Source organism: Bos indicus x Bos taurus, chromosome 15 (genome assembly GCF_003369695.1).
Source record: "Bos indicus x Bos taurus breed Angus x Brahman F1 hybrid chromosome 15, Bos_hybrid_MaternalHap_v2.0, whole genome shotgun sequence".
NCBI lineage: Eukaryota > Metazoa > Chordata > Mammalia > Artiodactyla > Bovidae > Bos > Bos indicus x Bos taurus.
In genome coordinates, this window is record NC_040090.1 from 41,273,454 (window position 1) to 41,287,357 (window position 13,904).

The following is a 13,904-nucleotide window of genomic DNA, read 5'->3' on the forward strand; positions in this document are numbered from 1 at the left end:
AAAAAAATGTTGCTTCCAATGCACTCTTGGGACATAACAGGAGAATTTGCTCCAGGAAAACAAGGGGATAAACCAAAAGGGAGGAAGAATGGGAACTAGGGGACCAGGTCTTTATCACGAAAGAGAGGGAAAGGAAGTCCCCAAAACAATGGTGAATGAAAAAGCCAAGATGATGATGATGCTGCAGGCTTAGAGGACAACCAGCTCACGCTGGAACCAGTCAGAAGGCTCCAGGGAAGATTTCAAGGAGATGGGATAGACAGCATGCCTAAAGGGAAGAAGTATGCTTGAAAGGAGATTCACACAGCTGATGGAATGTTTGAAGATACATTAGGATAAGGACATAGAAGACTAAAGGAAATAAAAATCTAGGATTTTTTAAAATGGGGAAACAAAACTAAAAGTTGCCAGTTGATTGTAATATGCATCGTGACTTCAGAGATGTTAAAATGTGAACAAATGTGCATGTTAGAATCAAAATCCAGTAGTTCATTAGGAAGGGCCTATGAGGGGTAAGAATTTGTTAGTTTTTATATGCTGAGATTCAGCTCCCCTAACACTCCTGACTAATAATTTGGTTGAGTCTAAATTTCTTTCAGGGACTTCACTGGTGGTCCAGTGGCTAAGACTTGGCGCTGTCGATGCAGAGGGCCTGGGTTTGATCCCTGGTCAGGGGACTAGATCGCACATGCTGCATCGAAGGGTTCACATGCTACAACTAAGCATCCTGCTAGCTTTGACTAAAGATACATAAATAAATTTCTTTCATTCCTAAGACTTTTTCTTCAATTCTGGAAAAAAATACTCAGTGCTTTTCAAATATTGCTCTTTCTGCTATTTCTTTCAATTCTCTTTCTCTGGAACTCTTATTATATGAATATTTCAACCCTTGAATCTGTTCTCCATGTTTTAACTACGGTTACTTTCCATTCACCTCATATTATACTGTAAGTGAGCTCCTGAATTGTCTTTTGCAATTCTGTAATTCACTCTCTGAATGTGTTCAATCTCGAGTTTCTCCTGTTACGGCCTTTTTAAGCTTTTTATCTTTGGCTGCACTGAGTGGCTTGCAGGATCAGATCTTAATCAGGGATTGAACCCGGGCTTTCCGCAGTGAAAGTACAGTGTCCTAAAGACTGGGAATTGCCCCATTGGTGACTTTTAGATTTCAATGAGGGTATTTTTCATTTCAAGGATTTCTGATTGGTTATTGTTCATATTGTTCATTTCAGTCTGTTTTTGCCTAATAATTTCCTCTTGAAATCAAAGGTGTGCATTCATCTCTGAACATTTTCAACATCCTATTTTAAAGTCTCTTTACACTCTTTCACAAATTTTCAGTGGAAATTTGAGAAAATTTCTGATCTGATGGTTAATTTCAAAGGCCATCTCCCTCTCACCAAGTAGGTTCTTTCATATGTTTTGGAATTATAGTTTGAGTAAGAGAATGTTTGTTTTTGTTTGATTTCTCTCTTTTTCTGACTTTCCTCTCATTCCCTTCTCAAGATTCCACCGTCTGGCCCTCTGGCCCTCAACCTAGATAGAGCCAGGAGAATTATGATCCTCCATCCCCAGAGGTTAGGAATGTCACATCTGGTCAAGGGCCAGGAGATGACTTGATGATCAAGCAAGGTGCCCTCACCTCCCCAGACACTAATAAAACCAGAGTCCCACTGTTTTATTCAGGTTCTTTTCACAAGCAGTGGAGCAGACATAAGCCTCTGGTATCAAGCCATGAGTTTCAGTCCCCTCATTAAAGGGAGCACTCGATCCCCATAGTCACTGAACGTCTACCCAACTGCCAATGTCCAGCTTCCAGACTTGGAGCCCATAAGCCTGAGACATGGGCCCCACTGACCTTACTGTGTTTCTGTTTCATTTCTGGCTCATGGACATATGTGAGGGTACAGCTATATCTTTTTTACTTTTAATTTATTTGGCTGCATTGGGTCTTAGTTACAGCATGCAAGATCTTAGGTTGTGGCACGTGGGCTTTAGTTGTGGTATGTGGGGTCTAGTTCCCTGACCAGGGATGGAATCTGAGCCCCCTGCCTTGGGAGTATGCAGTCTTAACCACTGGACCACCAGGAAAGTCCCCAGCTATATCTTTTTTAAAAAAAATCATTTTTATATTTTTAAATGTCATGGCTGGCTATATGTTTGAAGTAAGGGGGTTTTGGGAGATAAAAACTCACTTCCTTGTGTTGAATTTGGTCTCCTCACACCTGCTTTCTGTCCCCCATCCCGCTACTTTTCCCACTAAGTCAAAGCCACTGATGATGATGTCCAGGTTGCCAAATGCAGTGTATGTTTCTCTGTCCCGATCGTACCTGACTATTTGGCAGCTTTGATGTAACTACTTGCTCTGTTCTCAAAACATCCTTCTCTGCTTGGCTACCCAACATTCTCCTGTTCTCATTCTCATTGCCTTTTAGCATCTCAATAGATCAGCGGTTTTAAGATATTCCTTTGTCTTCTGCCATTTATCGTTGTTGATGATGGCCTGCTAAAGCCTATTCAACTTCTGTAGGTATTCTGTCTTTTTCCATAGATTGTTTTTAAATTTTGTCTCTTACTTTTGATGTTCTTCAATTTTACCATGATGTCTAGGGTTGAATTTATTTGTATTTTGCTTAATATTTGTCACCTGAACCTGATGGATAATGTGAATTTGGGTCCCACACTGGTGCAGAACAGGCAGGCTTGGGGTCCCAAATTATCCCTGGTGATTCCTTTTCTGCCTGTGACCCAGGCCAGTGGTGAATGTTCTTGCTCCTTCCCCAGGGTAGTAAGCAGAGTTTTTCTATCCTTCTGTGGGGAGTAGATAGGACTTTTATTCCAATTTCAGGTCTTGTCAGGGCTCAAGGCCTCATCTTCTGCTGCCATAGCAACATTAAAATCTCACCCCTAATGCCTAAGACCTGTCCTGTCTCAGCTTTGCGTTCTGCTTACTGTGATGGCTTTGGGTTCCTATTGATTTCTGGCCCCTGAGAATTTCCCTTTTTCGCTTTCAATGTCAGATACATCTTAAGAAAAAATTATCCAGCATTTTTCTTTGTGTGAGCAGTGAGTTCTGCTTCAGTTCCATCAGCTTGCCTTGGTTTCCAGACACTGTTTTGCAATACAAAGCCAAGTATTTAACTCTTTCTCCTCACTGGGCTCTTTTGGGTCTTATTTCCTGTGTCGGTAGAGCTCATCTTTAAGATCTAGTACAACTAAGCTGGTGAAAATTGAGTTTTGGTCAATTAAAGCCAATGTTTAATACAGTGGGGTTTGGGAATTTCTGACCTTCAGGATAGAGGTCAAGTTCCCCAAACATTTTTAAAAAATATTAATGATTTACAATATTAATTAGTTTCAGGTGTACAGCATAGTGATTCAGTATTTTTATAGATTGTTCCCCAAATATTCTGATCCTAAGTATGTTCCTAACTCTACTTCTTATTATCTTCTCTTACACACCCAATCTTTTGATACACCCAAGTACCTGCTATTTTCCAAGTACCCCTGAAGTTTCTCACATCCATGACTTTCATATTACTCCTCACCCAAAATACTTAAACACATTGTTTTTTTAAATTGGAGAATAATTGCTTTACAGTGTTGTGTTGGTTTCTGCTGTACAGCAGTGTGAATCAGCCATTAGTATATATATATATCCCCTCCCTCATGAACCTCCCTCCCACTACTCAGAATACTGCGCCATCACTTCAGGCCAAATCCAAGCTGCGTTTCAAAGTCCGGCTCAGCTGGTGCTCCTTAAGTTACCTGTGTTTCCTCTGAGTTTCTGTCACTGAGGGAAGCAGCTATGGTATGAAGGACTGAATCTGTGACTTGATATCGGGACCTAGTTTTTCTACTCTTTAGCGATCTGAGCCTCAATTCTTCTTTCTTTCTTTTTTTTTTTTTTAAATATTTGTTTACTTAGGCTGTGCCGGGTCATAGCTGTGGCATGCTGGACCTTTAATTATAGCATACAAACTCTTAGTTGTGGCATGTAGGATCTAGTTCCCTGACCAGGGATTGAACCTGGGCCCCTTGCCTTGGGAATGCAGAGTCTTAGCCACTGGCCCACTAGGGAAATTCTTCAATTTTTCTTATATAAAACGGAGGTACAAATATCTACCCCATGGAGTTAAAGTTTCTTTTGTGACTCTTTTGCTTTTGAGTGACAGAAAAACCCAACCCAAATTGGCTTCTGATGAAACAATATTTATTGGTTTGTACAGGTGAAAAGTTGAGGGGCAGAGATGGCTTCAGGCAGGGGTGAAGTCCAGGCTCAAATGATATAATCAAGAGTTGGTATCTCTCCTTCTTTCAGTTCTGCTTTTTGCTCTGTCACCTTCAGGCTTAGGTTCAAAGAGTGGCAGCAGTCCCAGAACACACAGTCTTTGTGCTCTAAATCTAGCAGACTCATTTGGAATCTCTTTCTCAGAAGTCCTAACTAGGAGTTTCCCTGGATGACTAGTGGGTGAGGACCCTGTGCTTTCACTGCTGAGGCCTGGGTTGGATCCCTGGTCAAGGGACTAAGATCCCACAAAGCTTGCAGTGTGACCAAAACCAAAGAAATCCTAATTGAATTTTCATTGCCCTCAGTGAGTGATGTGCCCGTCCCTGAGGTGGTCACTAATGGCTAGGAGAACTCCATGCTTGGATTGGCTGGGGCCCAGGAAACTTGTTCTACCTCAGACCCTGGGTGCAGGCCTGGGAGTAGGACACAGGATCAGAGCGGGTGGGTGGAGTTTCTTCCCTGAGAGGTTAGGGTACACTTAACCCAGAGGGGGAAACGATGCTGAATGAGAATTATGGCAGATGCCCACCACAAGTTGTGTCAAGGAGCAAGTGAGATAATATAAGGAAACTGACTTCAGAAAGCCCCATTCAAATATAAATGATGATTATTCTTTGGTTATCTCTCTCGTGGCATGTATCACTTTCTTCCTTCAATTACAGCCATCAAATTCATGCTTTATCTCCTTTACTGCACCCTGAGCAGCTAAAGAACAGGATCTGTGTCCTGGTCAGATCCTTGGTGGGTATTTCACTATTTCTGACTCAGCACAAAGAAAATAGAAAGTACTCAAAAATTGATTATGGGTTAACTGAATGAGCCTAAAATCCCCAACATTTCCCAGAATTGTGCTAGGCCAAACTCTTGAAGGACTGGGGAACTTTACGCTTTCAGTGCAGTCATAGGCCAGTCAGCTCTGACTTTTTTCACAGTGACTGGAGGGGTAGGTGTGTACATGCTCATTTGCTTCATTGGTGTCTGACTCTTTGCAGGAGAGGAGCCTGTAACCTTAAGGGATTCTCCAGGCAAGAGTATTGGACTGGATTGCCATGCTCTTCTCCAGGGGATCGTCCCAATCCAGGGATGGAACACATGTCTCTTGCATTGCAGGCAGATTCTTTACCCACTGAATCACCTGGGAAACCCCTGGGAGGGTAGGGTGAGAAATAATTTCAGGAAGATGTGTCCTTGTATTGATTTGTTGATCTGGCCAACCTAAAGCCATTCAAAGAAAAGTAAAGTCCTTCTGGTTTGTTTACTTATTTGATTTCTGGATTATTTTTCTCTTCCTGCCCTCACAATTGGGGAATGGGCTTCAGGAAAGTACAGACTGAATGAAAGAATTTTCCAAAGGCACTGATCAGCAGGACATGTTTGGGGCTCCCTCCTTCTTCTTGAGACCTGTGCGTCCAGGAATTTTTGAGTTTAATTAAAGGAACTGGATATCAGATCTACTTGAGCAGCTGGACAGCCAGCCCAGTGAATCTCTTCTGTGTCTCTGAGATTGTATTCATTGTAATCCTTGGATTTCCTATCTGAACATAGAGACTGGAGCTACTGGGGCCATACTGGAGTTTAGGAAATGAACTCTCAAGAGAGGGGATGAAGGATCCAAAACACATCTTCTAAAATTTCTTTTATGTTTCTTTATTTGGCTGCATTGGATCTTAGTTGTAGTGGGATCTTCATTGCGTCATGCACAATCTTTCGTTGCAGGGCACAGACTAGTTATAGCACATGGGCTGCAGAGTGCACAAGCTAAGTAGTTGTGGCTGGCGGACTTGGCTGCTCCATGGCATGTAGGATCTTAGTTCCCCGACCAAGGATTGAACCCACGTCCCCTGCATTGCAGGGCGGATTCTTTAACCAATGAGCCATCAGGGAAATCCCTCAAATCACATATTTTTGTGTGTGTTTTTTGGTAATTTTATTTATTTATTTGACTGTGCTGGGTCTTAGTTGCAGCACGCAGGAACTTTTAGTTGTGCTATGCGAACTCTTAGTTGTGACATGTGGGGTCTAGTTCCTTGATCAAGGATCGGAACCCAGGCCTTCTACATTGGGAACATGGAACCTTAAGCCACTGGACCACCAAGGAAGTCCCCCACATCACCTCTTAAAATAGTTTACAGGGGACCCCTACTCCAAAGTTTGCCTGGACCTTGTTTTTTGACTGATTTTGCAATAAAAATACCAATTCTTCAGTCACAATTGTTAAGCAGGAAAGGTGATATGGATTATTGTTGTTCAGTCACTCAGTTGTGTCCGACTCTTTGTGACCCCATGGACTGCAGCACACCAGGCTTTCCTGTCCTTCACCATCTCCCAGAGCTGGCTCAAACCCATGTCCATTGAGTGGGTGATGCCGTCCAACCATCTCATCCTCTGTTGTCCACTTCTCCTCGTGCTTTTAATCTTTCCCAGCATCACGGTCTTTTTTAATGAGTTGGCAGTTTGCGTCAGGTCGCCAAAGTATTGGAACTTCAGCTTCAGCATCAGTCCTTCCAATGAATATTCAGGATTGATTTCCTTTAGGACTGATTAGTTGGATCTCCTTGCAGTCCAAGGGACTCTTAAGAGTCTTCTCCAACACCACAGTTCAAAAGTATCAATTCTTTGGCGCTCAGCCTTCTTTATGGTCCAACTCTCACATCCATATGTGACTGCTGGAAAAACCATAGCTTTGACTAGACAGACCTTTGTTGGCAAAGTAATGTATCTGTTTTTTAATACCCTGTCTATATTTGTCATAGTTTTTCTTCCAAGAAGCAAGTGTCTTTTATTTTCATGGCTGCAGTCACCATCTGCAGTGATTTTGGAGCCCAGGAAAAATAAAGTCTGTCACTGTTTCCATTGTTTCCCCATCTATTTGTCATGAAGTGATGGGACTAGATGCCATGATCTTAGTTTTTGAATGTTGAGTTTTAAGACAGCTCTTTCACTCTGCTCTTTCACCTTCATCAAGAAGCTCTTTAGTTCCTCTTTGCTTTCTGCCATTAGGGTGGTGTCATCTGCATATCTAAGGTTATTGATATTTCTCCCGGCAATCTTGATTCCAGCTTGTTCTTTATCCAGGCTGCCATTTCTCATGATGTACTCTGCATATAAGTTAAATAAGCAGGGTGACAATATACAGCCTTGACATACTCTTTTCCCAGTTTGGAACCAGTCCACTGTTCCATGTCCAGTTCTAACTGTTGCTTCTTAACCTGTATACAGATTTCTCAGGAGGCAGTCAGGTGGTCTGGTATTCCCATCTCTTTGAGAATTTTCCACAGTTTGTTGTGATCTACATAGTCAAAGGCTTTAGCATGGTCAATGAAGCAGAAGTAGATGTTTTTCTGGAATTCTCTTGCTTTTTCTATGATCCAATAGATGTTGGCAATTTGATTTCTTGTTCCCCTGCCTTTTCTAAATCCAGCTTGAACATCTGGGAGTTCTCGATTCATGTACTGTTGAAGCCTACTTTGTAGAATTTTGAGTATTACTTTGTTAGCATGTGGAATGAGTGCAATTGGGTGGTAGTTTGAACATTCTTTGGAGAAGGCAATGGCACCCCACTCCAGTACTCCTGCCTGGAAAATCCCATGGACGGAGGAGCCTGGTAGGCCTCAGTTCATGGGATTGCTGAGGGTCGGACACGACTGAGCGACTTCACTTTCACTTTTCACTTTGATGCATTGGAGAAGGAAATGGCAACCCACTCCAGTGTTCTTGCCTGGAGAATCCCAGGGACGGGGGAGCCTGGTGGGCTGCCGTCTATGGGGTCACACAGAGTCAGACACGACTGAAGTGACTTAGCAGCAGCAGTTGAACATTCTTTGGCCTTGCCTTTCTTTGGGACTGGAATGAAAACTGACCTTTTCCAGTCCTGTGGCCACTGCTGAGTTTTCCAAATCTGCTGGCGTATTGAGTGCCACAGTTTCACAGCATCATCTTTTAGGATTTGAAATAGCTCAGCTGGGATTCCATCACCTCCACTAGCTTTGTTCATAGTGATGCTTCCTAAGGCCCACTTGACTTTGCACTCCAAGATGTCTGGCTCTAGATGAGTGATCACACCATTGTGGTTATCTGGGTCATGAAGATATTTTTTGTACAGTTCTTCTGTGTATTCTTGCCACCTCTTCTGGATATCTTTTGCTTCTGCTAGGTTCATACTGTTTCTGTCCTTTATTGTGCCCATTTTGCATGAAATATTCCCTTGGTATCTCTAGTTTTATTGAAGAGATCTCTAGTCTTTCCTATTCTATTGTTTTTCTCTGTTTCTTTTCATTATTCACTTAGGACGGCTTTCTTATCTCTCCTTGCTATTCTTTGAAACACTGCATGGCAGATGGGCATGTCTACTTTTCTCCTTTGCCTTTTGCTTCTCTTCTTTTCTCAGCTATTTGTAAGCCTCCTCAGACAATCGTTTTGCCTTTTTGCATTTCTTTTTCTTGGGGATGGTTTTTGTCACTGACTCCTGTACAGTGTTACGAACCTCCATCCATAGTTCTGCAGGCCCTCTGTCTATCAGATCTAATCCCTTGAATTTTTTGATGTGGCTTAACATATGGAGGCTGTGGGGACCTACTGATTTTCAAGCTGGCCTCTCTTCTATTGTAGCAATAATGCTAATCCAAGAACTTGGGCCCTATCAGGGCAGAAACAACAGGGACAGTTTTTTAGAGAAGGAAATTTACATGATTACATGTATATTGAATATGGACATAAGCACTTGACTAAATTGTAGAATCATTGTTGGAAATAGTGTTGTAGCTCCTCTATATCAAAGAAAGTTACTGGTTGGTAGGGGAGTGGGAATGAAAATTGTCCGTGGGCACTGTTAGTAAGTTAGGAGTCACCAAAGGAAAATCTAAGCTGGTGAGTCAGTAGCTCCCAGTCTGTTGCTTGGCAAGCTTGAGCTCACAGGCCAGGTGTTGCTTGAAAGGAACTCCTTCTTCACTGTGTTTACTTCCTGGACTCTCCAAGTCACTACAGATTCATTTCTGGAAGGATATCCCTTGACCTTACCACCCTTTCATGTCTCTGTCACTTCCTCAGTTGGCATTTTCTCTCTTTTCCTGACACTGGCTTCCTCTTTGGCCTCAGCAGAGCCTCAGCGGTGTTCTCATAACTATTTTGCATAATGCTGTCCTTGCTTGAACCTGCTGATTGGTCTCTCCTTCCCACAGGTAGCCACAGGTGTTCTGCCCAAGGGACCTGTATCAGCATGGCCAGAGAGAAATGGCCTAAACCTGGAAGCTACACAGAGGTGGGTTCTAATCCTGGTTCTGCCATTTATTTAACAGGATGAACTTGAGCAAGATATTTCATTTCTCTGAAGTCTTAATTTCCTCATCTGTGAAATGGGGATAATTTATCTTACTGGGTTTCTATGAGGATTTGATAAGTTAAAGACCTAGGATAGTGAGCAGGTTGACCCTTGGTTGACCCTTGGCAGCTCTTACTAAAAGGGAAGAGCAGACTGGCAGGGACACACTGCACAGCATCACCTGCATCTCACCAGTGATAGCATCTGACCAACAGAATCAGGCGTTTACACTGGGGAAACTTCCTGCATAGATGGAGCCTCTACTTCCTCATTTGTAACCTGCTCTAATATTGCACCGTCTGTCGGTCCGGAAATTGTTCTTAATATCTAGCCTAAGTTCCTCCTAACTGCCATGTGTCATATCACAGTTTTTAACAAATGACACACAAATAGACTCATGAAAATGAGCAGAGTTTTCTATGAGTCAGAGGCATTCACAGGCCTTGGATTTACTCTTAAAGAAACCAGTGAATGCTTGTTGTGTGACCCCTGTAGACCAGGGACTGTGCTGGCCTATGCTGGAAGCTCCAGAGAGGTGTGACAAGACTCTCTTGAGACTCATGTGCCGTTTGGGCCAGTGGTCAAAGTCTTTCACTCTCTCTTTTAATTTTTCGGTTGCAAGTGAATGACTGATCCTGATTTATAAAATCTGGGAACACAATAAAGGACTTTAGCAGGACTGATCATGTTGGTAACGAATCATAAATACCCAATTTGGCTCTGGCAAGGATTGAAATGAAAATTTTGTCTTCGTGTTTGATATTTAAGCAGATGACACTGACCAGCCACACACAACAGATTATTTTGTTCAACTGTGCATGTGCGTTTTGCAGCTCATCCTTGCTGGGCTATTATTACGAATTACATCTTTTCAGCTATGTGGCCCCAAATCTCAGTATATGAGCAGCTCCTGTGAGAAGGAAATGTTTGCACATTCCACATATATCCATCCTATGGACGTGTTCTAAACCTACCAGCTGAGGTTGCAAACTGATACTCTATGCACCACAGATAGCTTGTAGATGTATTCTATTTGGCCCCGCAGTGTTTTGTTTTTAAAACTGAATTGGTTGGAGATTTCCCTGGTGGCCCCATGATAAAGAATCCACCCTGCAATGCAGGGGATATGGGTTCCATTCCTGGTTGGGGAACTAAGATCCCACATGCTGCATGCCACAACTACGAAGCCTGAGAAGCACAACTAGATTCCAAATGATGCAATGAAGATCCTGCGTGCCACAAGTAAGACTCAACACAGACAAATAAATATTTAAAAAATTGAATTGGTTGCCCTAATCTAAAACTTCATATGATTCATATGATCCAGTTTTTTGGCTTTTCTTGAAAAAGGGAAGATTTGGCAACAATAAAGCTGCATTTCCTCACCATAGCATCACCTGGGTTTGAGTAGCAATGCTGCCTGTAGATGGGAGCACCATTCCCTACTGCTTCATTTCCACTCATTTTCCTTCATGTATGGACCCTGCCTGGGCCCTGAAGGCATTTGAACTGGGGACTCCTGGTCTGTGAAGTCCCCTTTGGTTGTTGATAAAAGAGCATAGCTACTAGTGATCTGTTCCTTTGGGCTCTCAAACTTCTTGCCCTACACCAGAAACCAGTGTTTATGATTCCTACAGATACCAGCAGAAATCAGTTGTTTGGGATTCCTTCCCTGAGTTTATAATAAACATCACAGGTACGTGTCATGTTACCAGTAGGTCCTCATATGAGGATCAAGGGCATGAAGCTGTCATTGCAATTTGCCTTGCCACATTATTTCTAGGTTCTTCAGAGTCCAGGAGATTTCTTTCTGTGCAGAGAAGCATTTTCTACAACTTCCAGTCTAATTGATGCTCAGTTTATCAAATTTATATGCCTAATCAACTGACAAAACTAATAAATTTTTAAAGTTTCTCAAAATACAATTTTACATTTAAATCCTATTGTAAAATGTTTGTTTTGGCTGGAAATAACAGAAAGCCCTGAAGTGGGGTGGGCTGTGGGCACGGTGCACCTGGGCTGCAGCTCCACTTCGTCATGATCCTCTTGGTTCTGCCCTTCTCCGTGTGCGGGCACCACCCGCAGGCTTGTAGCATTGTGGCTGCTGCAGTGACATTGTCATATCCAGACACAAGTCAGAGAAAGCAAGACTCTTACTTCCCTTTGTTTGTAACTGTGGAAAACTCCCAGAAGCTCTCTGTGGACTTTAACTCCCATCTCTTTGGCCAGAGTTGTGTCACATGCCTGTTCCTAAACCAGTCACTGCTGAGGAGAATGGGATGGCCAGTTGGCTTTTACTAATTATCCCAGAGTGGAAGGACTGTTGAGAAATCCATCCTAATGATCACCACATCACTTACTGAAATTCCCTTAAACAATCCAAATAGTAAACACAAATCCAGTAAGACTAATTCCTCAAACATTTGAAACGTCCCAACACACCAAATAGCAGACAGAAACATTAAAACAAAGTACTCACAAAGGCTATAACCACGTTTAAGTCTGAATTGTTAAAACTATGGATTTAATTTCTTTTTCATTACTTCTATACTTATTCATGGAAATAATATTTATTTAGATACCTTTTCGGTTACAGTGATTTTACTAGACCTCCAATTAAAATAATACTATTTCATACTGGCCAGGGTTGTAGGTTATTTATGTAGGTTGGGGTTATTTAAAATTTAAAAAGTTCATTTATTTGGCAGTGCCAGGTCTTAGTGTGGCACATGGGATCTTTGATCTTCATTGCAACGTGCAGGACCTTTAGTTGAGGCATGTGGGATCCAGTTCCCTGACCAGGGATCAAATCTGGGCCCCCTGCATTGGAAATGCAGTGTGGAATCTTAACCACTGGACTAGCAGGGAACTCTTGGGGTTACATATAATTGATTCTTGGCTGGAGCAGAGGATTTGGTGACATCTTCTAAACTTGAGCTAGTGTGCATGAGTCTGCCCTCCTCTCTTTTATTGTAACAGCTTTACTGAGATAAGATTTACGTACCATATCATTCACCTTTTGAAATATACAATTCGATAGCTTTTAGTATATTCACAGAGTTGTGCTACCATCACGCAATCAATTTTAGAGCATTTCCATCATGGCAATGGGAAATTCATTAGGACTCACTCCCCATTTCCCTCCTCTTCCAAGCCCCAGGCAACCAGCAGAGATGGCATTTTCTGTCTCTATGGATTTGCCTATTTTGGCCACTTCGTTCACATGGAACCATAGACTATGTGGAGGCTGGGACCCTTTTAATCATTAAACACTTTACGTGCTCCATCAGTGGCATTTGTCATGTCTGTTTCATGTGCTTCCCAGGTGGCACTAGTGGTAAAGAATCCGCCTGCCAATCCTCCTGTGAGATGTAAGGGATGTGGATTTGATTCCTGGGTTGTGAAGATCCCCTAGAGGAGGGCATGGCAACATAGACAGAGGAGCCTGGTGGGCTATAGTGCATAGGGTTACAAAGAGCCAGACACAACTGGAGTGACTTAGCACACATACAGCCCTTTCATAGGGGGATTTCCTGAAATTATGTAGCTTTGCTTAGTTAGTGCAGGTATGCCTCATTTTATTGTGCTTTACTTATTGCACTTCACAGATACTGTGCTATTTATAAACTGAAGGTTTGTGGTGACCTTACACTGAACAAGTCTATCAATTCACAATATTTTAGACTTTTTCACTATTATTATATTTTTATGGTGATATGTGAACACTGATTTTTTATATTATTTACTGTTTACCATTGCATGAAGATTATGACTCACAGAAGTCTCAGGTGACAGCAGTTTTTAGCAATAAAGTATTTTGTAATTAAAGTAGGTACAGTGGGTTTTTTTTGGCAATGCTGTTGCACAAATAGACTACAGTATAGTGTGAACATAACTTTTCTATACACTAGGAAAACCAAAAAATTCATGTGATTTGCTTTATTGCATAGTCACTCATAGACTCATAGACTCTCCTTTATTGCATATTTGCTTTATTGCAGTATATGATTTATTGTGATAGCTGGAAGTGAATTTAACCCTCAGTATCTCTGAGGTATGCTTGTATTATACAATTAGTTGTGCTGCCTTTGTTATATATTTACACAGTTGTTTGGAATGACTGGAAATATAAGCATTCTCTCCCTTCTTTTCTTCCTTCATGCCTTCCTTTCATGAATAAGCATTGAGCATCTTCCCTGTGTCAGGTATTATGGCAGTCACTTGAAATACAGCACAGAACATGTGGGTAAGCCATTCCCCTCATGGACTTAGAGTTGGGTAGATGTCCTGTCCTTT

At 42.1% G+C, this 13,904-nt stretch overlaps 1 protein-coding gene across 1 annotated transcript in view; it reads left to right on the plus strand.

The window, feature by feature from the left end:
• SWAP70 (switching B cell complex subunit SWAP70) overlaps positions 1 to 13,904 on the plus strand; it is a 150,141-nt gene that overhangs the window by 43,570 nt on the left and 92,667 nt on the right. The window contains exon 2 of the mRNA XM_027563251.1: positions 9,469 to 9,548. Coding sequence (XP_027419052.1) covers positions 9,507 to 9,548 — 42 coding nt within the window. The 5' untranslated portion in view covers positions 9,469 to 9,506. The remainder of the gene's footprint in view (positions 1 to 9,468; positions 9,549 to 13,904) is intronic.